This window comes from Bubalus bubalis, chromosome 5 (assembly GCF_019923935.1).
Source record: "Bubalus bubalis isolate 160015118507 breed Murrah chromosome 5, NDDB_SH_1, whole genome shotgun sequence".
Classification (NCBI taxonomy): domain Eukaryota; kingdom Metazoa; phylum Chordata; class Mammalia; order Artiodactyla; family Bovidae; genus Bubalus; species Bubalus bubalis.
The window spans coordinates 34,039,482-34,064,341 of NC_059161.1; the positions used below are offsets into that span (position 1 = coordinate 34,039,482).

Sequence of the window (24,860 nt, forward strand, 5' to 3'; positions counted from 1 at the left end):
ATCCAATAACCAACAATCCAGCATGAAAATGAGCAGAAGATCTGAAGGGACACCTCATAAATGAAGACACACTGATAGCAAATAAGCACATGAGAAAGATGCCTGTGTCACAGGTCACCAGGGAATCGCAAACTCAAATGACAAGCTACCACTCACACTACCAGCCAAGATCCCGATGTGACAACACCAGACACTGACGAGGACGCAGAGTGGCAGAACTCCCACTAAACCCTGAGGGGACACAACGTGGCGTGGGAACGGCAGAAGAATGCAGAGACCTCCTATAAAATTAGGAATTAAATTCACTCTCTTCCACATTAACTATCTAAAAACAAAAGTAGGGGAACTAAGTCCCCACATGCCACATGGCCAAAAATTAAGTAAATAAATAAATATATGCAACTTAAAATTAAAAAATAAATAAATAAATAAAATAAAAATAAAAACAAAAGTAAAAAGAAGGCTGAGCACCAAAGAACTGATACTTTCAAACTGTGGTGCTGGAGAACACTCTTGAGAGTCCCTTGCAGAGCAAATTCAAACCAGTCAATCCTAAAGGAAATCAACCCTGAATATTCATTGGAAGAACTGATGCTGAAGCTGAAGCTCCAATATTTTGGCCACCTGATGCAAAGAGCTGACTTATTAGACAAGACCCTGACCCTTCGAAAGATTGAAGGTAGGAGGAAAAGGGAGTGACAGAGAATGAAATGGTTGGATGGCATTATCGACTCAACGAACATGAAAATGAGCAAACTTCAGGAGATGGTGAAGGACAAGGAAGCCTAGTCTGCTGCATGCTGCAGTCCATGAGGTTGCAAAAAGTCGATTATGACTGAGCAACTCAATAACAACAAAAAACTTAGTAGGTACATGGGAACAATTAAAGGCAAAATCAAGTCCACAAAATTATCACTGCTGTGGCTGAGATAAGACTATTCCCACTAGGAATTCCTTGGCAGTCCAGCAATTAGGACTCGGGTGGCTCAGACTGTAAAAATTCTGCCTGCAGTGCAGGAGACCCAGGGTCTCCTAGGTCAGGAAGATCCCCTGGAGAAGGGAATGGCAACCCACTCCAGTATTCTTGCCTGGAAAATTCCATGGACAGAGGAGCCTGGCGGGCTACAGTCCATGGCGGGCTAAACACAAAGAGTGGAACACAACTGACTGACTGACACACTCATTTTTTCACTCTCACTGCCAAGGGCAAAGGTTCAATCCCTGGTCAGGGAACTAAGATCCCACAAATCAAGAGGTAAGACTGTTCCTACTACTTCTCAGATGACACAGGCCACTTAGAACAGCTCCTTGCTGGCTAAGAGCCCCGCTGTTATGACAAGATGGGACCAGCCTGTCATTATAGGAAGCACAGAATGACAATCAAATAGGATCTGGTCTCCTTAGACACCACAGGGCACCAAAAGCCATGTAGCTGTTAGAGTTCCTGTCCCCCTGCTTCAGGGGTCAGTGTCCACAGAGTGATGCCCAAGCAGCAACACTGTCATGGTGGTGAGTATGGCTACTGAGCTAGACGATGAACACCCACATGCTCAAGGTCACCAGGGCCAGAGGCACCAAGAAGCAAGTGCAGGAGTTCTGAAGCTGGACCCCTGCCACCCTCCCCCAAACAAAATTATTTTCCCAGCCAAACAAAAAAAAAAGGCAAAAAAAAGTCTGAGTGCCAAACACAAGCCTGAAGTTCTGGTCACCAATTATGACATGGGGATAGGGTTGGGGTGGGGGTGTTATGCCCACCACCAAGCAGTTCTCTGACCCCAGCTGGGTGTCTTACAAGTCAACTTGATTCTGACTCTGCCTGGACACAGGTCAGAAACCAGTACGCAGGTCAAGAAGCAACAGTTGGAATGGGACATAGAACAATGGAGTGGTTCCAAACTGAGAAAGGAGTACATCAAGGCTGTATATTGTCACTTGCTTATTTAACTTCTATGCAGAGTACAACATGTGAAATGCCAGGCTAGATGAATCACAAGCTGGAATCAAGATTGAAGGAAGAAATAACACCCTTAGATATGCAGACAACACCACTCTAGTGGCAGAAAACGAAGAGGAACTAAGAAGCCTCTTGATGAGGATGAAAGAGGAGAGTGAAAACACTGATAAAACGCAACATTCAAAAAATGAAGATCATGGCATCCAATCCCATCACTTCATTGCAAATAGACAGGGAAACAATGGAAACAGTGGCAGATTTTCTTTTCCTGGGCTCCAAAATCACTGTGGACAGGGACTGCAGCCATGAAATTCAAAGATGCTTGGTCACTGGAAGAAAAGCTATGACAAACCTACCCAGCATATTAAAAAGCAGAGATAACACTTTGCTGACAAAAGTCCATCTAGTCAAAGTTGTGGCTTTTCCAGTAGTCATGTATGGATGTGAAAGTTGAACAATAAAGAAAGCTGACCACCAAAGAATTGATGCTTTTGAACTGTGGTGTTGGAGAAGACTCTTGAGAGTCCCCTGGACTGAAAGGAGATCAAATCAGTCAATCCTAAAGTAAATCAATCCTGAATAGTCATTGGAAGGACTGATGCTGAAGCTGAAGCTCCAAAACTCTGGCCACCAGTTAAGAACTGACTCATCTGAATAGACCCTGATGCTGGGAAAGATTGAGGGTAGGAGGAAAAGGGAGCAACAGAGGATAAGATGGTTGGATGGCATCACTGACTCAATGGACATGAGTTTGAGCAAACTCCAGGAGATAGTGAAGGACAGGGAAGCCTGGAGTGCTGTAGTCCATGGGGTTGCAAAGAATCGGACACAACTGAGCGACTGAAAAACAACCTGGAGACGACATCAGACCCCACCCCCACCTTCCCACACCAATCCCAAGTCCAGGCTGTCATGTGTGTTACTGACCGACCAGTTACAGACAGAGTTTCCACCAAACTCCTCCTTGGGTTTGATTAATTTGCTGCAGAGGCTCACAGAACTCAGGAGACCCATTCACTCATGAGCTCACCATCTTACTACAAAGGACATTAAAGGATATATGAGTCATCAGCCAGATGAAGAGACAGGTAGGGCAGAAGCGTGTGGGAGGCACAGACCATCCATCTGCTCTCCAGGTGTGATGAGATTCAGGACAAACCTGAATCTCTACAGGTTCTCCAGCCCAGCTCCCTGAACCCCATCCTTTTGGGCTTTTATGGGGACTTCACAACAAAAGCCTGGTTGATCCCATCATTGGTCACTGATTCAATCACCAATTCACCCAGCAGCCCGTCTCCCCTCCCTGGAGGTCAGGGGGCTGGGATTGAAGTTCCAAGCCTACGATCACAGAGCTGGCTTCCACCCTTAGGTACTTTCTGAAAGTCACCTCATTAACATAAGCTCCGGTGTGGTTGAAAGGGGTTTGTTACCAATATTAAGACACCTTTATCACTCCCATCATTTAGGAAATGCCAAGGGTTTTAGACTCTGCCAGAAACAGGGATGTAGACAAAACCGTGAACCTCCTGATGTTCAAGCTGGTTTTAGAAAAGGCAGAGGAACCAGAGATCAAATTGCCAACATTCGCTGGATCATGGAAACAGCAAGAGAGTTCCAGAAAAACATCTATTTCTGCTTTATTGACTATGCCAAAGCCTTTGACTGTGTGGATCACAATAAACTGTGGAAAATTCTGAAAGAGATGGGAATACCAGACCACCTGATCTGCCTCTTGAGAAATTTGTATGCAGGTCAGGAAGCAACAGTTAGAACTGGACATGGAACAACAGACTGGTTCCAAATAGGAAAAGGAGTTCATCAAAGCTGTATATTGTCACCCTGTTTATTTAACTTATATGCAGAGTACATCATGAGTTATGACCAACCTAGATAGCATATTCAAAAGCAGAGACATTACTTTGCCAACAAAGGTCCGGCTAGTCAAGGCTATGGTTTTTTCTGTGGTCACGTATGGATGTGAGAGTTGGACGGTGAAGAAGGCTGAGCGCCGAAGAATTGATGCTTTTGAACTGTGGTGTTGGAGAAGACTCTTAAGAGTCCCTTGGACTGCAAGGAGAGCCAACCAGTCCATTCTGAAGGAGATCAGCCCTGGGTGTTCTTTGGAAGGAATGATGCTAAAGCTGAAACTCCAGTCCTTTGGCCACCTCATGCGAAGAGTTGACTCATTGAAAAAGACTCTGATACTGGGAGGGATTGGGGGCAGGAGGAGAAGGGGACGACAGAGGATGAGATGGCTGGATGGCATCACTGACTCGATGGACCTGATTCTGAGTGAACTCCGGGAGTTGGTGATGGACAGGGAGGCCTGGCGTGCTGTGATTCATGGGGTTGCAGAGAGTCGGACACGACTGAGCGACTGATCTGATCTGATCTGATTATAAATCACAGTATCACAAAGCCACACCTGAATGAACACAGCACCAGAATAGCAAAGAAAGACAAGCAAAAAAAGTGTGGTGTTTACTACAAAGGATGTTCCCCACCCCAGCTCATCCTGATCAGTTACAAGGCTAAGGTTTCCACCTGCTACATCCCCAGAAGGTAATGGAATATGTAGTTGGCTCCAGAAGAGGCTGAAACCTGAAGCCTGGACTTTGAATAGGTGGAGAGGCATGGCCCATCTCCCATCCCATACCCACCCCCCACAACTCACCCCCACGGTCCAGTGGCCCGAATGTACCAGGACAGGCCAGAGCTGGTGGGGGGATCAGATCCCTACCCTCAGGTGTTCCCCAGCCCCCATTCCTGGATGCCACACAGGCATACACACCAGGAGCCCTTCAGGTATCCACAAAATTCTATAGGGGGGAAACTTAGGCTCCCCAGACCCCAGGGCAGTCTTACAAGCACTTGGTCAGCAAGCACAACAGCCTGGCCTTTGGGGCACCGGAAGTGCACTTTTCTCTAGGCACCTGAGGTGCAGAGAAGCTCTCAGCCTTATGCTGAGTATGGGAGATAAATCACACCTGAGCCTTTTAATCCTAAAGGAACTCAGTCCTGAATACTCATTGGAAGGACTGATGCTGAAGCTGAAGTCCAATACTCTGGATACCTGATGCAAAGAACTGACTCATTGGAAAAGACCCTGATGCTAGGAAAGATTGAAGGCAGAGGAGAAGGGTTCGACAGAGGATGAGATGGTTGGATGGCATCACCAACTCAGTGGACGTGAACTTGGGCAACCTCCAGATGGTGATGGACAGGGAAGCCAGCTGTGCTGCAGTCCATGGGGTTGCAAAGAGCCGGACATGACTTGGCAACTGAACAATAACAAATTAATTCCACTCACTTATAAATCAAAAGTAGGCAACAGCCATTTCTAGGGTAGCTGGCAGGTTAGGGCTGTCTCCATTAACCAGTTCCACGCTTTAGCAGCATCTAGCCTGATCAGGGCAGGTCAAGGCAGGCGATGAGGCATCCGGTGCCCATTGTGCTGACCTTGAATGGGAAATTCAAGGTCATTCAAGGTCATTCTTGCTCTCAGTTTCCCCATCGGTAAAGCAAGGATGATTCCTACGTCCGCTGGGGCTGAGAGCTAAGCAAGTAAGCACGTGGGACGCAGGGAGCAGATGGGAACAAGGTGTCAGCTCAGGAAGTGGATGCTGCCTCCAGGGCATAGGGCTGCAACCCCATAGCTGGTGGGATGCTCTGCTCCCAGCACAGCCAGGAGGAGGGACAGTTAGTCTCTGAAGGAAGTTTTCTCTCCTGGACACGTCCACTCCCAGTCTGACAGCTGCCTCCCATCTTCCGACTTCTCTGACACTCCACCACCTGCAGCTTCCCAAATCGCAAAGTTTCTTCTTTGGTTTGCTTGTTTGTTTCTTCCATCTTTTTTTCTATTTTTTATTTTATTTTTAATTGGAGGAAAACTGCTTTACAATATTGTGTTAGTTTCTGCCATCCATCAACATGAATCAGCCACAGGTTATACATATGTCCCCTCCCTCTTAAACCTCCCACGCACCTCCGACCCCACTGTACCCCTCTCAGGTTGTCACAGAACACCAGGTTTGAATTCCCTGCATCACACAGCAAACTCCCACTGGCTAGCTGTTTTAAATATGGTAATGTACATGTTTCAATGTCACTCTTTCAATTTGTCCCACCCTCTCCTTCCCACACTGGGTCCACAAGTGTGTTCTCTATGTCTGCATCTCCACTGCTGCCCTGCAAATAGGTTCATCAGTACCATTTTTCTAGGTTCCATATATGTGTGTTAAGACATGATACATGTTTTTCTCTTTCTGACTTATTTCACCCTGTATAAAATGCTCTAGGTTCATCCACCTTATTAGAATTGACTTAAATGTATTCCTTTTTGTGGCTGAGTAATATTCCACTTTATATATGTACCACAGCTTCTTTATCCACTCATCTGTCAATGGACATTAGGTTGCTTCCATGCCCCAGCTATTATAAACAGTGCTGCAGTGAACTTTGGCGTTCATGTCTTTTTCAATTATGGTATTCTCAGAGTTTATGCCCAGTAGTCAGATTGCTGGGTCATACAATAGTTCTATTCCTAGTTTTTTAAGCACTCTCCATACAGTATTCCACAGTGACTGTATCAATTTACATTCCCACCAACAGTGCAAGAGGGGTCCCTTTTCTCCACATCCACACCAGCATTTATTGTTTGTAGGTTTTTTGATGACGGCCATAATGACAGGTGTGAGGCGTTATCTCACTGTAATTTTGATCTACATTTCTCTAATAATGAGTGATGCTAAGCATCTTTTCATATGTTTATTAGCCATTTGCATGTCTTCTTTGGAGAAATGTTTGTTTAGATCTTCTGCCCAATTTTTGATTGGGCTGTTGGTTTTTCTGGTATTGAGCTGTATGAACTGCTCGTATATTTGGGAGATTAACCCTTTGTCAGTGGTTTCATCTGCTATTATTTCCTCCCATTCTGAGGGTTGTCTTTTCACCTTCCAACTCTCAAGGTCTGAAACATGGCTTAGACGGCCAGTCATGCCAGCTGGCCCCTGGCCTGCCACAAACCTGAACCTCTGTGCCCTGAGGGGTCAGATAGGGCACCAAGAGGTCTGGGTTATGTGGCCTGGCTCTGGGAAGGTCCCCAGCAGAGACCTGCCACTTGGGAGGCCTGGACAGAAAGAGCCAGCCCCTGCCACGGGACAGGCTGAAGTCACAGAACAACCCAGAGAAGGGAGAGAGGGGGACCTGGAGGAAGGGGTAGAAAAGCCAGTGGGGGCAGGGTAGTGCTCAGGGAGGCGAGTGGGAACAGAGAGACACAGACCTCAGAGACCTCATGCACAGATCACACACAGACTGTCCTCTTCTCAAGGAACTGATGCACGGTAATGTCTACACCACGTCCCACAGGGCAGGCCCTGTACTGTGGCTCATGGATTTCTGGGTTCTGTCCTCGGGGTCAAGGATCAACGAACCTGGGAAACAGAGTTCAAAGCAAGCTGGGAGAAGCTGGAAGAAGCTGCAGGCGAAGAACAGTCAGGAGGTTTGTGATTTCAGCACACCACTCATCAGCCTGTGACCTTGACCAGTAACCCGGCCACTCGGCACCTATCTCTCAGTCTATGAAAAGGGATTTCCACAGGCAGAAGAATTAAACTGGACCCTTACCTCACACCATCTCTGAGGAAGAACTGGAAAAAGGTCCAAGCCCTAATGTAAGAACCAAAACCGTAAAACGCTTCAGAGAAAAACACAGGGAAGCTCTGGGACTCGGGTTTGGCAGTGCCCTCCTAGAGAGGACAACAGAAGCACAAGCAGCAACAAAGAGAAACAGCAAAACTGTAAAGCTTCTGTGCTTCAAGAGATAATAATCAAAAGCAAAAAGACAACCCACTGAACGGAAGCAAACCTCTGCAACCCATACACTTGAGAAGGGATCTGTATCTGGATACAGAAGGAGGGACCTCCCTGCAGTCCAGTGTTTAGGACTGTGTGCTTTCACAGCCCAGGGCCCAGGTTCAATTCCTGGTCAGGAAAGGAACTAAGATCCTACCAGACAACGCAGCAGAGCCAAAAAAAAAAAAAAAAAAAATACAGAAGAGACGCCTACAACTCAATAATAAAAACACAAGCCAACTGAAAAAACAGGCAACAGACCCGAATAGACAATTCTCTAAATGTACAAATGGCTGATAAGTGCATGGAAAAGTGTGTGTGCGTGCTCAGTCATGTCCGACTCTTTGCCACCCCATGGACTGTAGCCCGCCAGGCACCTCTGTCCATAGGATCTCCCGGGCAAGAATATTGGAGTGGGTTGCCATTCCCTTCTCCTGGGGATCTTCCAATCCAGGGATCAAACCCCGGTCTCCTGCGTTGGCAGACAGGTTCCTTACCACTGAGCCCAAGGGAGTATCACCAATCATCAGGGAGATCCCCACTGAAACCGCAGTGAACCACCACTTACAACCGCCAGGGTGGCTACATATAGCAAGTATTGGCGAGGATGTGGAGCCCATGAGAGTGAGAAGGAGGCAGCTGCTTTGGAAAACATTCTGGTACCACCTCCAAAGATTAAACAGAGTAATCCTTTGATCCAAAAATGGAACTGCTGAGCTGTTTTCACTCACACCACTTCTGACATCAATTGGGTGGGGTTGTTCCTCACACCAGCCATTTCTCCAACTCTTGGCCATTAGCCAGGCGCACTACAATTGGATTCATTCCTGACCCCTCCTAGGGCTTCCCCAAAGGCTCAGTGGTAAAGAATCTGCCTGCCAATGCAGGAGACACAGGAGACATGAGTTCGATCCCTGGATCAGGAAGATCCCCTGGAGGAGGAAATGGCAACCCACTCCAGTATTCTTGTCTGGAAAATCCCAGGGACAGAGGAGCCTGGTGGGCTACAGTCCATGGAGTAGCAAAGAGTTGGACACTACTGAGCATGTGACCCCACCTCAGGCTGGATAGTTCGCTGGAGCACCTCACAAGACTCAGGACTCAGGGTAATGTTTGTTGTTGTTGTTGTTGTTCAGTTGCTAAGTCACTTTGCAACCCCATGGACTGCAGCACACGAGGCTCTTCTGTCCTCTACTGTCTCCTGGAGTTTGTTCAAATTGATGTCCATTGACTCCATTCATGTCCATTAGATAGTGATGCTATATAACCATCTCATCCTCTGCTATCCCCTTCTCCTTTTGCCTTCAATCTTTCCCAGCATCAGGAACTTTTCCAATGACTTGCCTCTTCACATCCGGTGGCCAAAGTACTGGAGCTTCAGCATCAGTCCTTCCAATGAATATTCAGGGCTGATTTCCTTTAGGATTGAATCTTCCTGCAATGCCAGAGACCAAGGTTCCATCCCTGGGTCAGGAACAACCCTGGATAAGAGAAAGGCACCCCACTCCAGTTCTTGCCTGGAAAATCCCATGGATGGAGGAGCCTGGTAGGCTGCAGTCCATGGGGTCGCTAAGAGTCAGACACAACTGAGCGACTTCGCTTTCACTTTTCACTTTCATGCATTGGAGAAGGAAATGGCAACCCACTCCAGTGTTCTTGCCTGAAGAATCCCAGGGGTGGGGGAGCCTGGTGGCTGCCGTCTATGGGGTCACACAGAGTCGGACACGACTGAAGTGACTTAGCATAGCATGCTCCAGTAAAGGATAGAAATAGTATCAAACTAACAGAAGCAGAAGATATTAAGAAGATGTGGCAAGAATACACAGAACTGCACAAAAAGATCTTAATGACCCAGATAGCCACGATGGTGTGATCACTCACCTAGAGCCAGACATCCTGGAATGCAAAGTCAGGTGGGCCTTCGGAAGCATCACTATGAACAAAGCTAGTGGAAGTGATGGAATTCCAGCTGAGCTATTTCAAATCCTAAAAGATGATGCTGTGATAGTGCTACACTCAATATGCCAGCAAATTTGGAAAACTTAGCAGTGGCCACAGGACTGGAAAAGGTGAGTCTTCATTCCAGTCCCAAAGAAAGGCAATGTCAAAGAATGTTCAAACTCCCCCACAATTGTACTCATCTCACAAGCTAGCAAATTAATGCTCAAAATTCTCCAAGGTAGGCTTCAACAGTACGTGAACCAAGAACTACTAGATGTTCAAGCAGGACTTAGAAAAGGCAGAGGAAGCAGAGATCAAACTGCCAACATCTGCTGGATCATAGAAAAAGCAAGAGAATTTCAGAAAAACATCTACTTCTGCTTCATTGACTATGCCAAAGCCTTTGACTGTGTGGATCACAACAAACTGTGGAAAATTCTTCAAGAAATGGGAATACCAGACCACCTGACCTGCCTCCTGAGAAATCTGTGTGCAGGTCAAGAAGCAACAGTTAGAACGGGACACGGAACAATGGACTGGTTCAAAATTGGGAAAGGAATACGTCAAGACTGTATATTGTCACCCTGCTTATTTAACTTATATGCAGAGTAAAGTAAAGTCACTCAGTCGTGTCCGACTCTTTGTGACCCCATGGACTGTAGCCTACAATGCTCCTCCGTCCACGGGATTTTCCAGGCAAGAGTACAGAAGTGGGTTGCCATTTCCTTCTCCAGAGTATCTTCCCAACCCAGGGATCAAACCTGGGTCTCCCGCATTGTAGACAGACGCTTTACCATCTGAGCCACCAGGGAAGCATGCAGAATACATCATGCAAAATGCCATACCGGATGAAGCACAAGCTGGAATCAAGATTGCTGGGAGAAATATCAATAGTAACCTCAGATATGCGGATGACACCACCTTAATGACAGAAAGCCAAAGAGGATCTAAAGAGCCTCTTGATAAAGGTGAAAAAGGAGAGTGAAAAAGCTGGCTTAACATTCAAAAAATGAAGATCATGGCATCCAGCCCCATCACTTCATGGCAAATAGATGGAAACAATAGAAACAGTGATAGACTTTACTTTCTTTAGCTCCAAAATCACTGCAGATGGCGACTGCAGCCATGAAATTAAAAGATGCCTGCTCCTTGGAAAAAGAGCTATGACAACTTGGAGAGCATATTAAAAAGCAGAGACATTACTTTGCCAACAAAAGTCCATTTAATCAAAGCTATGGTTTTCCAGATATTCTTCTGATTCATTGTAATGACTAATTGTAGAGTATATAATTCCATTGCTAACACTAGCAAGGGGGTACTCTTTCTGCCCCCTTCTGATGCCTATGTCAGAAGCTTTCTCTATCTCCTTTATACTTTAATAAAACTTTATTACACAAAAGCTCTGAGCATCAAGCCTCTGGCCCCAGACTGTAGCCTACCAGTCATGTATGGGTGTGAGAGGTGGACCATAAAGAAAGCTGAGTGCCAAAGATTTGATGCTTTTGAACTGTGGTGTTGGAGAAGATTCTTGAGAGTCCCTTGGACTGCAAGGAGAGCCAACCAGTCAATCCTAAAGGAAATCAGTCCTGAATATGCATTGCAAGGACTGATGGCCAATACTTGGCCACCTGATGAAAAGAACTGACTCACTGGAAAATACCCTGATGCTGGCAGGAGGAGAAGGGGACAACAGAGGATGAGATGGCTGAATGGCATCACCAACTCGATGGACACGAGTTTGAGTAAGCTCTGGAAGTTGGTGAAGGACAGGGAAGCCTGGCATGCTGCAGTCCATGGGGTTACAAAGAGTCGGACATAACTACATACTGAATTGAACTGATTACTCTCTAGTGACTAACTTAACCCAAAGCCCTCTCCTCCAACCCCCAGGTCTTGGGTGGGGCTAAAAGTCCCACCCCTCCAATACTGCCAAAGTCATTCCAAAGACCAGCCCCTTCCTAAAACTGCTAACTCTGGGCCACCAAGCACTAGTCATCTCCTTAGCATACAAAAGATGCTCTGTCCAAGGTTTTCCAACATTTTCCCAAGGGTTTTAGGAACTTGCCAGGAGGATAAAAAACATTCCCATCCACCCTACGGAGAGAGTCAATTCCTAGGCAGGTTGATAAGAAGTCTAGGGGTCCCCAAGGAGAGAGGGGTCTGGAATTCTCAAGGAGAAAGAAAGGACAAACTTTTTCCCCTCTACATTCCTTAGGATTATATAACAATAATGTATCCTGCTTGAGGACAGTCTCTGGAAAAAACCTTCTAGCTAATCCTGTTATCTTAAAATGTAAATTATGGGAGTAGGTCTGCAAAGGTCTTTACAACCTCCAGATATTCTTCTGATTCATTGTAATGACTAATTGTAGAGTATATAATTCCATTGCTAACACTAGCAAGGGGGTACTCTTTCTGCCCCCTTCTGATGCCTATGTCAGAAGCTTTCTCTATCTCCTTTATACTTTAATAAAACTTTATTACACAAAAGCTCTGAGCATCAAGCCTCTGGCCCCAGACTGAATTCTTCTCCTCCGGAGGCCAAGAATCCCGGCATCTTTTAGTGGTTCAGCAACAACCTTTCACTACCACCCAGGGAATGTTAAGGGTTTTAGGAGCTCTGTGCCAAGACCTAGGAACAAAAACCAAATACACATTTCTTATGATGCCACCCAAGAGAAAGAAAAACATATGCCCACATAAAGGCCAAAAAGCTGGAGACACTGATATGCATCAGCTGATGAACGGATAAACAAGGTGGTAAGGTAAGGTAAGGTAAAGTCTCTTAGTTGTGTCCAACTCTTTGCGACTCCACAGACTGTAGCCTACCAGGCTCTTCCATCCATGGGATTTTCCGGGCAAGAGTACTGGAGTGGGTTGCCATTTCCTTCTCCAGAGGATCTTCCCAACCCAGGAATCGAACCCAGGTCTCCCGCATTGTAGGCAGATGCTTTACCGTCTGAGCCACAAGGCAAGTCTTAAACAAGGTGGTACATATGCATAAGTGGAGTATTATGAAGGAAGCACTGACATGTGTGACAACACAGATGAACATTGAAAAATGGTGCTGAGTGAAAGAAACCAGACACAAAGACCACATCACTTGGCTCCAGTGACATGAAATGTCGAGAACAAGGAGATCTATAGAGAAGGAAAATGGATTAGGGGGAATGGAGAGAAATGGCTTTTCTCAAAGAGGTCACAAAAATGTTCTAAATTGGTGGTGGTGATGACTGTCCAACTCTGGATGTTCAAAAAGCCACTGAACTGCATACTTCAATGGATGATGCATCAATGGGATGCGAATTACAACTCAATAAAGCTGGTACAAAGGACCAGAATCCGCCCACTGGAGGAGGTTTCTTCCAAGTTCACTACATTGCCAGAGGATTAGCCAGTCACATGAGGACAGCTACCCCAGCCTCCCTCAACAAGTCCAAAAAAAAAAAAATCCCAGCTCAATGAGGGGAGAGTAGGGGAGGAGAGCAGACACCGGCACCCCCTTTGGCAGCCTGAGCACAGGCAGAGACCTGCCAGTACAGCAGCCTGCTCCGATCTCAGGGTGCTCTGAGCTCCATGTTCATCCCAAGCTCTCAAAGCCCACCTCCTCCAACAAAGCTGAGTGGGGTCCCTGAGGAAAAAGATGCCAGGTCTCCACTGAGGATGCATACACAGAGGGGCACGCTCAATCCCACAAAACACGCAGTTCACCCACTGTCCACTCCAAACCCTTACCAAGAAATCCTGAGTCACATGGCCTGGGCTGGACACCAAAGGCCTAGCATGAGTCAGGGCACACAGTGTCCCTGTCATCCTACCTTGTAATGACACCAAGTTTAGACGACAGAGCAGATCTGGTTCCAACAGCCTGGATGGAAGCCCAGCGCCTCTGCCCGAGCCTCAGGCACCACTCCTGGGCAGTGACTGGCCTCCTGAAGGCGGCCTGCCTGCCCAGCGCACAGAGGCAGAGAGCCCGGGTGAGCAGCCTCACCATGCAGAAAGCGGCCCAGAGTGTTTACTCTGAGCCGGCACTGGGTTTAGCCCCCACACCCCACCCCGCCTCTCTACCTTCAAGGTACCTCCCCGATGCTCAGGAATGCTGCAACTTTCGCACTCCCAGAGCGCCTACTCCCGGGATGGCCCCTCCTCCCAGCAGCTGGCAGCTGCCGTGGCTCTCACAGGCTGCAGGGCCCAAGATACATCTGTGACTCAGCATGAAGTCGCTGAGCTGGGCTCTCTGATGAGCAAACGAAGAATAAAGGTATCCACAGGACTGGAGGAAATGGGTGGGGCTGTAAACCATGCCCATCAAGGTTCAGTCTCCAGGACCATCAATCAGGCAGGCAGGCAGGAGCAGCCCCCGCCCCCGCCCGCTGGAAGGGCCTCCGCACAGCAGGTGGACACGAAGGCTGGGTCCAGAGACCGCTCAGGTGAACAAGACGCCACCACCGCAGGGTGGAAGTTCATGGTCGCTATGTGAGGCTCTAGAGCCAAGGAAGACACACGTTCCCCACCCCGGACTCCCAAGAAACAGAGGCTGGAGCTGTGACTCCTTTTTACTACTTTTTCTTTGGCTATGCTGGGTCTTAGTTGTGGCATGTGGGATCTTCCTGGACCAGGGATGGAACCCGTGTACCCTGCATTGGAAGACGAATTCTTAACCACTGGACCACCAGGAAAAGTCCCTCCTTGACTCGTAAGGAACAAGAGACTTTATTGACCTCTCTCCCCTTCCCTCTCTCTTTCCTCTCCTTAACCCTTCCTATCCTTCCCTGTTTTTCTAGTCCCCCAGTCCTGGACGCAGGAATCTGGTTGAAGGGCCCACAGCCTGAGCTGAGGATTGGAGACTGATCACCTCCTCTTGGCAGAGCACTCGAATTCTGGTTCTGGTCTGGTCTGATTTCTGGTAGGGTGGAGTTCCAGTCCTCCCTTCTCTGGGGGCCTGGGGAAAAGTCCCGTAACACCTGGGTATCTGTAGGTGGCAGGAGACGTCTGTAGGCCACCCCTTTCGCCCCCCTCTCCCAACTCCTCCCCCTTCTTCTTTCAACCTGGCTTCCTTTCCTCCTTTTGAAATCTTTGATGTTAGTACTTGGATCTGAAGTTCTGTGTCTCTATAGGAGGTTTTTCTGAGAAACTGTATTCTTGTATTTAAGGGCTTCCCTGGTGGCACAGAGGTTAAAGTGTCTGCCTGCAACGTGAGAGACCTGGGTTCGATCTGTTAGGTAGGTATGTTAGGTAGGTAGAATAGGGAAAAGGAGTCCAAAATGGTGGTGGCTAAAAGACAAGGAAGGTCTGAGGACCAGAGTGAAGACTTCAGGCAGAACAAACAGCACTCCTGGCTAAGCCCAATTTACATAGGGCAGGCCCAGGTAGAGGAAAAAAACACAAAAGGAGGAGCCAAAGCGCTTTCTCACGGACTCTCTCTCACGCGTGCCTGAGCTCTTCTCTCTCTCTCTCTCTCTCTTTCTCTCTCCTGCTATCTTCTAAATAAAATAGAGCTGTGACACTGATTTGTCTAAGGCTGTAGCATGGTTTGTCCAAGACCCAAGAGCTGTGATGCGCTGAGGGCTTTAATGTTTGTCGCTTCAAATCCTTGTTGTGATGAGACAAAGAACCGAGGAACATACACTCATGTGACGTCTATGGTGCCGTGACTCGGATATAACCTGGCTGAAACAACCTCTGCGTGGAAGAGGCCAAGCACAACAGAAGCCCAACTCAGCGAAGCTCCCACGCTAGAAGCGGAAGGTGAAGAAACCTAGTGCTGGGGAAGGCCCATCGTGCTGAAAACCGGGACAGCGAAAAACGAACTCAGCAGAAAGCTCACGCGGCACAGTCTCAGATTCCAGAAGACCTCCGGTTAAGGTAAGAGGTCCTCGCTCCTATGGCTGGAGGGACTTGTACAATCTCTCGTTTGTTTCCTCGAACCTCCCGCAAACAGGCGGGCGGCAGGGGCACAATTGAGGGACTCTGGAGAGGCTACTCCTCAGCATGTCCCGAAGGCGCTATCTGCTGAGCCCCAGTAGCTGTTACACAAGCCGGTGGGGGTTCTTCTGTCCTTTCTCTTCTCTGTGCCAAGGATCAGACCAATGAAACTGCGAGCACCGGTCAGATATTTAGCAAATCTTCCAGTGGGCTATGAAGGGGATTCCTTGGCACGTTTTTCCCACTGCTTTTTCCTCCTGTCCTTCAGCTCTCTCCCGGGACTCAAGCCCGGCCAAAACTAAAGAAACTCAGGCTCTGATGTCTCATTGCAAAAATTCATTGAGATACAAAGCGATAAGAGGTGGATTTGTTAGGACCCAGAAAGAAGCCACCCTTCAGGGTGTGAACCATTGAGTATTAGGCCTGGCTAGGTTTTGTGAGGGGATGGAATTCATATGCTAATGAGTGAGAGGATCATCCCAGCCATTGGGGAACCACCCACTCCTCCCTCTTTTGACCTTGTGCCTTGGAGCTGTCCTGCCACCTCTGGGTGTGTCTATTGCCTTATAGATTGGGGGTTAAGGTTTACTTGAATTTGACTTGTCATCTTGGATCCAATTGATTCTAACTGGTTTACATTATACCCTTGTGCTATGTCATTCTTTCAAAGGTTGTGCTCTGCCCCCTTCCCTCCTGTTTCATGCTCTTTTCCTGAGCCCCATCCAGACCCACAAGGTTGCCTCTACAATCTTCTGAAGAGACAACCATAAAATAGGTGGCCTTGGGAAGGAAAAACTCTATAATATCCAACCCCCTAATCCTACCCAATACTGGTCACACTGGAGATCTTGGGGACACCCAAACTCCAGTCTGGGGGGTCCCAGGAGGTCATCACACCTTGACCTGCCTAGGGATCGGCCTTTGAAAGGTTGTCACGCCTCAACCTGTTCGGGGATCCTCTAGTCCCAGGGTCCCAGGAGGTCGTCACGCCTCTACCTGCCCGGGAACTCGATCTCTAGGAGGCTGTCATGCCTCAGCCTGCCTCGGGATCTGCACCCTGACCCGGGGACGCCTGGCTCTCAGGTTGTAACAGTTCTGGGTAGGATAAGCTTTAGAAAGACTCACCCCTAAGGAAGGCCAGCCATGGAAACATAAAGAAGCCTATTGCTTGTGGGACTGTGCCCAGTCTCAGCAATAACTCAGGAGCCCAATGAGAACCGCATTGCCTTTCTGGAGAGGCTAAAAGAGGCACTCTAAAAGTTTACCAACCTGGACTTAAACTCTTACGAGGGACGGGTGATTTTAAAGGACAAATTCCTTTCCCAGTGTGCATCAGATATCAGAATTAAGTTACAGCAGCTACAACAGCAGGACCCTGCTGCCTCTTTAGATGAGATGGTCCAGACAGCCACCAATACCTTTTATAACAGGGAACAGGAGAAGGAGGCCAAGGCCCAGGAGAAGGAGAGAAAGAAAGAGACAAGGCATGCCCAGATGCTGGCCACCCTCCAGAGAAGCCCTATGGCAAACCCCGAGTCCTTGAGGGACAAGGCACGAGACAGATGCCTGATCTGTAGACAGGCGGGGCATTGGGCCAAAGAGTGTCCAAAGAATGGCTTTGGACAAGTCTTCTAGAATGGCTTGCCACAAATGCCATCAACTGGGACATTGGGCGGCACTCTGCCCTCGGGACCCAAGAGCCTCAAGGTCAAGCGCCAAGCCTACCCTCACGATGGTTCAAGAGGACTGAAGCGGCCCGCTCCAGCCAGCCCGCCTGTCACAGATAACCATCACGGGGCTGGAGCCGAGGGTGCAAGTGGATGTGGCAGGTAGGTCCGAGAATTTCTTGGTTGACACAGGGGCTGCCTACTCTGTCTTGATCTCCTACTCCAGAGCCTTCTCCTCCCAAACCTGTACCATTTTGGGTGCTACAGGAAAAGCAACTACTAAAGATTCACCCGAGCGCTTCTTTGTTGCTGGGATGGACAAATATTTTCCCACCAGTTTCTGGTGGTCCCTGAGTGTCCTACCCCCTTATTGGGAAGAGATATACTCACTAAACTGGGGACCACCCTTGTGATGGGAAGTTTTTCAGCCCCTAGAGCTCTACAGCTCCTGGTTACTACTGAAGAACCCATTACACCTTCAATAGAGAGGGACCAAAAACTATGGAAGACAAAATTAACCCCCAGGTGTGGGATCAGGGGATTCCTGGACGAGCCCACCAAGCTGAACCGGTCATCACTGTCCTCCGAGATCCCACTCGGTTTCCTAACCAGAAACAATATCCTCTCAAAAGAGAGGCTCAGGAGGGACTACAGCCTTTAATAAATAAATTCCTTGCTTGTGGGCTATTGGTCCCTACCAGTTCGCCATGTAATACCCCAATCCTCTCAGTAAAGAAAAAAGACGGAACCTGGCAAATGGTTCAAGATCTCTGGATCATAAATGAAGCTGTAGTCCCCCTCCATCCCACAGTATCCAATCCCTATGTAATCTTGGGAGAAATCCCACCCAGTGCCAAATGGTTTACAGTCTTGGATCTCAAAGATGCATTTTTTTGCATACCACTGGCTAAAGAATGCCAATACCTTTTTGCCTTTGAGTGGGAGGCCCCAGGAGAAAAACACCAACAGATGACTTGGACAGTATTACCTCAGGGGTTCAGAGATAGCCCCCACCTGTTTGGACAGGCCCTTAGCCGGGATCTCCTAGATCTGGGCCTGGGACCTAATGGGAAAATATTACAATACGTAGATGACCTACTAATCTGCTCTCCAGATGAGAAAAGTGCCCAACAACATGCAATTCAGGTTCTAAACTTCTTGGCAGAAAGGGGATATAAAGTCTCCCGTGCTAAGGCACAGATGGTCGAGACAAAGGTCACTTACCTGGGAGTTCAGATTACACACGGGTCCAGGAGGCTGTCCTCTGATCGGGTACAAGGAATCCTCCAGTTGCCCTCCCCCACGACTCGAAAACAATTGCGAGCTTTCCTGGGGCTAACTGGTTATTGTAGAATCTGGATACCCAACTATGGTCTAATTGCCCAGCCCTTATATGAAAGCTTAAAGGAACGAGATGATTCAATCCCACTGATGTGGGGAACTCCTCAAAAGGAGGCAGAGGCTACACTAAAACAGGCCTTAACTCAGGCACCTGCCTTGAGTTTGCCAGACCCAGAAAAAGCATTCCAATTTTATGTCCATGAAAGATAGGGAATAGCCTTGGGAGTGTTAACTCAAAGGTTGGGATCTGAGCCCCAGCCTGTAGCTTACTTATCCAAGAGGCTTGATCCAACTTCCCGAGGTTGGCCCCCCTGCCTTCGAAATCTTGCAGCTATTGCAATCATGATAGAAGATGCTTTAAAACTCTCCTTTGAGGGCAAACTAACTATTTTTACCAGCCACCAAGTAAAACAACTCCTAAATGGGAGAGGCCATTTATGGACGTCTGATCAAAGAATCCTCAGATATCAAGTAATGCTGATGGAAAATCCAGGCCTCACTATATCCCCTTGTGAGGTTCTTAACCCAGCCACCCTCCTACCTACCCCCGAGGGCTGTCTCCCGTTTCACTCTTGTCTAGAAACCTTGGACCACTGGACAAAACCCCGAGAGGGATTATCAGAAGATCCTCTGACCAATCCTGAGGAAATTTGGTACACTGATGGAAGAAGCTTTGTCTTGGATGGAAAAAGAAGAGCCGGGTATGCAGTAGTCTCCAATTTTGAGACCATAGAGGCTAAGCCTCTGCCACCAGGTACTTCAGCCCAATTAGCTGAGCTCATAGCCCTGACTCGAGCTTTAGAGCTGGGAAAAGGAAAAAGAATAGCCATTTACACTGACTTCAAGTATGCCTTTCTGGTGCTACATGCACATGCGGCTGTTTGGAAAGAAAGGGGCCCCTTGACCACCTGAGGGTCCCCAATCAAATATAGTGATCAGATTCTTCGACTCTTGGAGGCAGTCCATCTGCCCACTGAGGTTTCAGTCTCCCACTGTAAAGGACACCAAAAAGGGAACACGGAAGTGGCACGAGGGAACCAAGCAGCTGATCAGGCAGCTAGGAGAGCAGCATTACAGAACCATGACCTAATAGGGATTGCCACCTTAGTTCCACAGACTAATTTGCCAGAAACTCCTTCATATATTGAAGGTGAGACTCTTAAAGCTAAGAGCGAGGGCTTTCAAGAAGATCATATGGGGTGGTTCCAAAAGGAGGGACTCCTTTTTCTTTCTGCCTGGAAACCTCCAATAGAAGTTGGTTAACTCCTTACATGCCACTACTCATTTAGGAGAAAAGACCCTCCAAAGATTACTAGAAAGCTCCTTCAGAGGAACAGGCTTCCAAACAACTATAAGACAGGTGGTCTCCTCTTGTCTCACTTGCCAATTCAACAACCCCCAAGGAGCTCGAAGACCCCAGCTGGCCCAGCCCATCCAACGATGTGGGGCCTACCCAGGAGAGGACTGGCAGATGGACTTCACCCAGATGCCAGTTTCTCAAGGGTATAAGTACCTATTAGTTATGATAGATACATTCACAGGATGGATTGAAGGCTTTCCCACCCGGACTGAGAAGGCTGAGGAGGTGGTAAAAAAAAACCTGCTCCATGAAATCATTCCAAGATTTGGTCTGCCCAGGTCATTACAAAGTGACAGTGGGACATCATTTACTTCTAAGGTCACCCAAGGAGTCTCAAAAGCATTGGGCATTACTTATTATCTCCATTGTGCCTGGAGGCCTCAATCTTCAGGAAAAATAGAAAGAGCCAATCAATTCTTAAAATCAGTGATAAAAAAGATAACCCAGGAGACCTCCCTGTGATGGAAGGAGGCTTTACCAATAGCTCTCCTCCACACCCGCATTGCCCCTAAGGAACAGGTTGGTCTTAGTCCTTATGAGATGCTATATGGGAGACCTTTTGTTTATGTCAATGACCTCTTCCTAGATCCAGAGGTTCAGACCCTCCAGTCTTATACCATAGCCATTGGGCAATTCCAACAGGATCTACACTTGTGGGGTATGAACCAGGACCCAAAAGATTCTAAAGAGTCACCACTATATGCTCCAGGAACTCAAGTTCTAATTAAAGTCTGGAAAGATGGGTCCCCAAAGGCTCAACTCCAGCCCACATGGAAGGGCCCCTACCCTGTAATACTTTCTACCCCCACAGTCAAGGTACCAGGACATGACTCCTGGATTCACTACTCACGAGTCAAGCCATGGAAAAAAACAGAAGAGGACACTCAATACACCTGTGAGCCCCTGGGAGATCTCAGATATCTGTTCAGAACTACCAATGAGTGCCATTCTAATGAATACCCCTAAAATCTGGTTTCTGGGGATAAGATTTCTCAGGATAACTCTAAGGAGCCAACACAGCTTGACAGAGACTGTACTCCAAGACAGACAGGAGATAGATCTTCTGATCCCTGAACAAGTAGGGACTTGAGCTATCCTGGCGATGTGAATTTAAAACTGACCAATGTCCCTACTAGTCCTTGTTATGCTATATTGATGATGCTTATGATTATTCCATGTACTGTCAGTTGTCTAACCTGTTTTGTCTCTGCCTGGGTCAACCAGCTACAACATGCAGTGCCAGTTCAACAAAGGTATAAAACTACAGCCGACCACGGACAATATCACACGCCCTTGGACACCGCTATAAGGACTACCTCGACACCCCTATTCCCAAAGAATTGGGCCTCCCATCTCTTGAGGGGGGAATGTTAGGTAGGTAGAATAGGGAAAAGGAGTCCAAAATGGTGGTGGCTAAAAGACAAGGAAGGTCCGAGGACCAGAGTGAAGACTTCAGGCAGAACAAACAGCACTCCTGGCTAAGCCCAATTTACATAGGGCAGGCCCAGGTGGAGGAAAAAAACATATAAAAGGAGGAGCCAAAGAGCCTTCTCACAGACTCTCTCTCCCGCGTGCCTGCGCTCTTTTCTTTCTCTGTCTCTCTCTCACTCTCTCTCTCTCCTGCTATCTTCTAAATAAAACAGAGCTGTAACACTGATTTGCCTAAGAGCTGTAGCACGGTTTGTCCAAGACCCAAGAGCTGTGACGCGCCAAGGGCTTTAATGTCCGTTGCTCCAAATCTTTGTTGTGACGAGACAAAGAACCGAGAAACATACACTTGTGTGACAGGTAGAATAGGGAAAAGGAGTCCAAAATGGCGGTGGTTAAAAGACAAGGAAGGTCAAAGGAAGGTCCGAGGACCAGAGTGAAGACTTCAGGCAGAACAAACAGCACTCCTGGCTAAGCCCAATTTGCATAGGGCAGGCCCAGGTGGAGGAAAAAACATATAAAAGGAGGAGCCAAAGCGCTTTCTCTGGGACTCTCTCTCTCTCCTGCGCGTGCGCTCTTTTCTTTCTTTCTCTCTCTCTCTCTCACACTCTCTCTCTCTTCTATCTTCTAAATAAAATAGAGCTGTAACACTGATTTGCCTAAGAGCTGTAGCACGGTTTGTCCAAGACCCGAGAGCTGTGACGCGCCGAGGGCTTTAATGTCTGTTGCTCCAAATCTTTGTTGTGACGAGACAAAGAACCAAGGAACATACACTCGCGTGACAGATCCCTGGGTCGGGAGGATCCCCTGGAGAAGGAAATGGCAACCCACTCCAGTATTCTTGCCTGGAGAATCCCATGGACGGAGGAGTTTGGTGGGCTACAATACAGTCCACGGGTCGCAAAGAGTCGGAAACGACTGAGCGACTTCACTTTCACTTTCTTATTCTTTAATGTGGACAACATTAAGAGGCTTTGCCCAGTAGAGAGAAGGCAGTAGGTTCCAAGGTCCCCAGCAAACAGCTTCAAAAGATGGGCTCTGGCTCCCCTCCGGCTTCCAGGTGTGACTGATGCAGGGAAGAAGCCTATTTTGACTCCACATTGCAACAGTTTTTTTGACTTACTTTCCATTGCTTTTGTTATTATAATCATACTTAATGGCAGGCCTGGAAGACCCTGCCCCTCTGCTTGACTGTAAACTAAGGTGCCTTTGTTCAGCTTCTGGAGAGATAGTTTGTCCCAGACCAAACCAGTCGATTTCCTAAAGGAAATCAATCCTGAATATTCATTAGAAGGACTGATGCTGCAGCTGAAACGCCAATACTTTGGCCACCTGATGTGAAGAGCCAATGCTTTATAAAAGACCCTGATGCTGGGAAAGATTGAAGGCAGAAGAAGGGGACGACAGAGGATGAGATGGTTGAATGGCATCATCAACTCAATGGACATGAGTTTGAGCAAGCTTTGGGAGTTGGTGATGGACAGGGAGGCCTGGTGTACTACAGTCCATGGGGTCACAAAGAGTCCACACAACTGAAAGACTGAACAATAACAAGCTGTGAATAGAAGAGATTAACACACCCCTTCTAAGGCTGGCCATTCCCTTGGAGATGTTTTATAAGACTGAAGACCCTTTCACTTTACTTCCCCACTGCACCTCCTTCTCCATTCTGCCTTTTGACTTTAGTTCCTCCTTGTTTCTTTCTCTCTGATGTATAAAAGAAACTGGCATCCAGACCCCAAGAAGATGGTTATTTTGAGGCGCTAGCCTGCCATCTTCTCGGTCAGCTGGCTTTCCAAATAAAGTCATTTTCCTTGCCTCAACACCTCATCTCCCGAATTCACTGGCCTGTTGTGTGATGAGCAGAGCGAGCTTGGACTTGGTAACAAGACTGAAAGAAATCTCAGAGGGCACAGATTGGCATTCATAAATATCTCAGCATTTCCTCCAAGAGATGAAGACTCTGTTTTAAAACCAGACCACAGGAATTCTCTGGCAGTTCAATGGTTAGGACTTGGCACTTTCACTGCCAAGGCCCCAGGTTCAATCCCTGGTCAGGGGACTAAGATCCCATAAGCCATGCCACAGGGCCAAAGAATAAAAATAAAAACAGAACCACAAAACAATTACCCACCTAAAACAATACAAATTCATTAATATAACTTTTTTTAATTGGCTTTACTCAACAGCTTGTGAATTGGGCAGCATCCCATTTACCGAGCAGAAAGGAGATCCTCTCAATAGCACTAAATAGCAAGTAAGTGCTCAAGTTTCCTCAGCTACGTTCAAAACATTTTGAAATCTGCAGTTGTGAACACTTTTCTTTTTGACTGCACTTCATAGCATGCGGAACCTCACCACTGGACTGCCAGAGAATTCCCCTTTTTTTTTCTTAAGGTGAGGTAATTGCATTGTAGTTATGGCTTTTTAAAAAATAGTAATAACCTTTACTGAGGTACAATGTGTATACCATAAAATCACCTACAGTTCACTTTTGAAAAGTGTATACACCTGTTAGGGGGAGCACACTCTGAAACCGCCCACCCTGGCCAGGCAACCCTAGTCGTCATTTGTGTGAGTTATTTTACGACAGGAGAGCCTCATAAGGAACACGGAACTAGTAAGTCACCACCAACCGGAAGAGCTCAGGAAAGGTCAAAAGGAGACACCATATGTCTGACCACCTCCCAGAATCCTTTCTCTGGCATCCATCTTGCCTGAGCTGCCTGTGTGCCACCACGAGGGTTTGATTAGCCAAGGACACCCCAGAAACTAACCCCATCACCATAAAACCCAAGACTGCGAGCCACCGGGCAGAGCAGTCCTCCTGGGCTCCCTTACCCTACTTCTCTCCGCCCAGGCGCCCCTCGCCAATAACATCTCTTGCTTTGTGTCAGCTCATGTGTCTCCTCGGACAGTTCATTTCTGTGTGTTAGACAAGAGTCCTGTTCTCTGGCCCTGGCCTTAAGGGGTCCCCCTTCCCACCACACACCTGTGTAAGGGACCACAGCTGTGATGGAACATTTCCAGCACAGCACAAAGTGCCCTCCTGCCCTTCTGCACTTGGTTTCCCCCCAGCTCTGGCCTCTGGCACACAGGTCTGCTTTCTATCACTACAGTTCTGCCTTTTCTAGAATTTCTCATCAATGGAGTCAGATACTCAGTGTAGCTCTTTGAGTTTTGTGTGTGTGTGTGTGTGTATCAGTGATTCTTGCTGCTGTTGCCGAGTACTTTTCATTATCTCTTTATCAGACAATGAAGATGTGAGTTCTTTCCAGCTCTGGGTAGTTATGGAAAAAGTTCACAGGGACTTCCCTGGTGGTCCAGGGGTTAAGACTCTGTATTGCTACTCCAGGGCCTGTGGGTTCAATCCCTGGTCTGGGAACTAGGG

At 47.7% G+C, this 24,860-nt stretch overlaps 1 protein-coding gene and 1 long non-coding RNA gene across 7 annotated transcripts in view; one reads left to right on the forward strand and one right to left on the reverse strand.

The window, feature by feature from the left end:
* The window catches only part of ACOT7 (acyl-CoA thioesterase 7), a 110,221-nt gene that overhangs the window by 77,499 nt on the left and 7,862 nt on the right, over window positions 1-24,860 (reverse strand). Inside the window, exon 1 of one of the 6 annotated variants that reach the window (XM_006048889.3) lies at window positions 13,567-13,757. The exons of the other annotated variants lie outside the window; for them this stretch is intronic. Coding sequence (XP_006048951.1) covers window positions 13,567-13,742 — 176 coding nt within the window. The 5' untranslated portion in view covers window positions 13,743-13,757. Of the gene's footprint in view, window positions 1-13,566; window positions 13,758-24,860 lie in introns of those variants that run through there. 6 annotated transcript variants of the gene reach the window in all.
* On the forward strand, window positions 13,770-14,952 carry LOC123333687. Its single transcript, XR_006551137.1, has 3 exons — window positions 13,770-14,444; window positions 14,533-14,654; window positions 14,902-14,952. It is a non-coding gene; the product is annotated as an uncharacterized LOC123333687 (long non-coding RNA).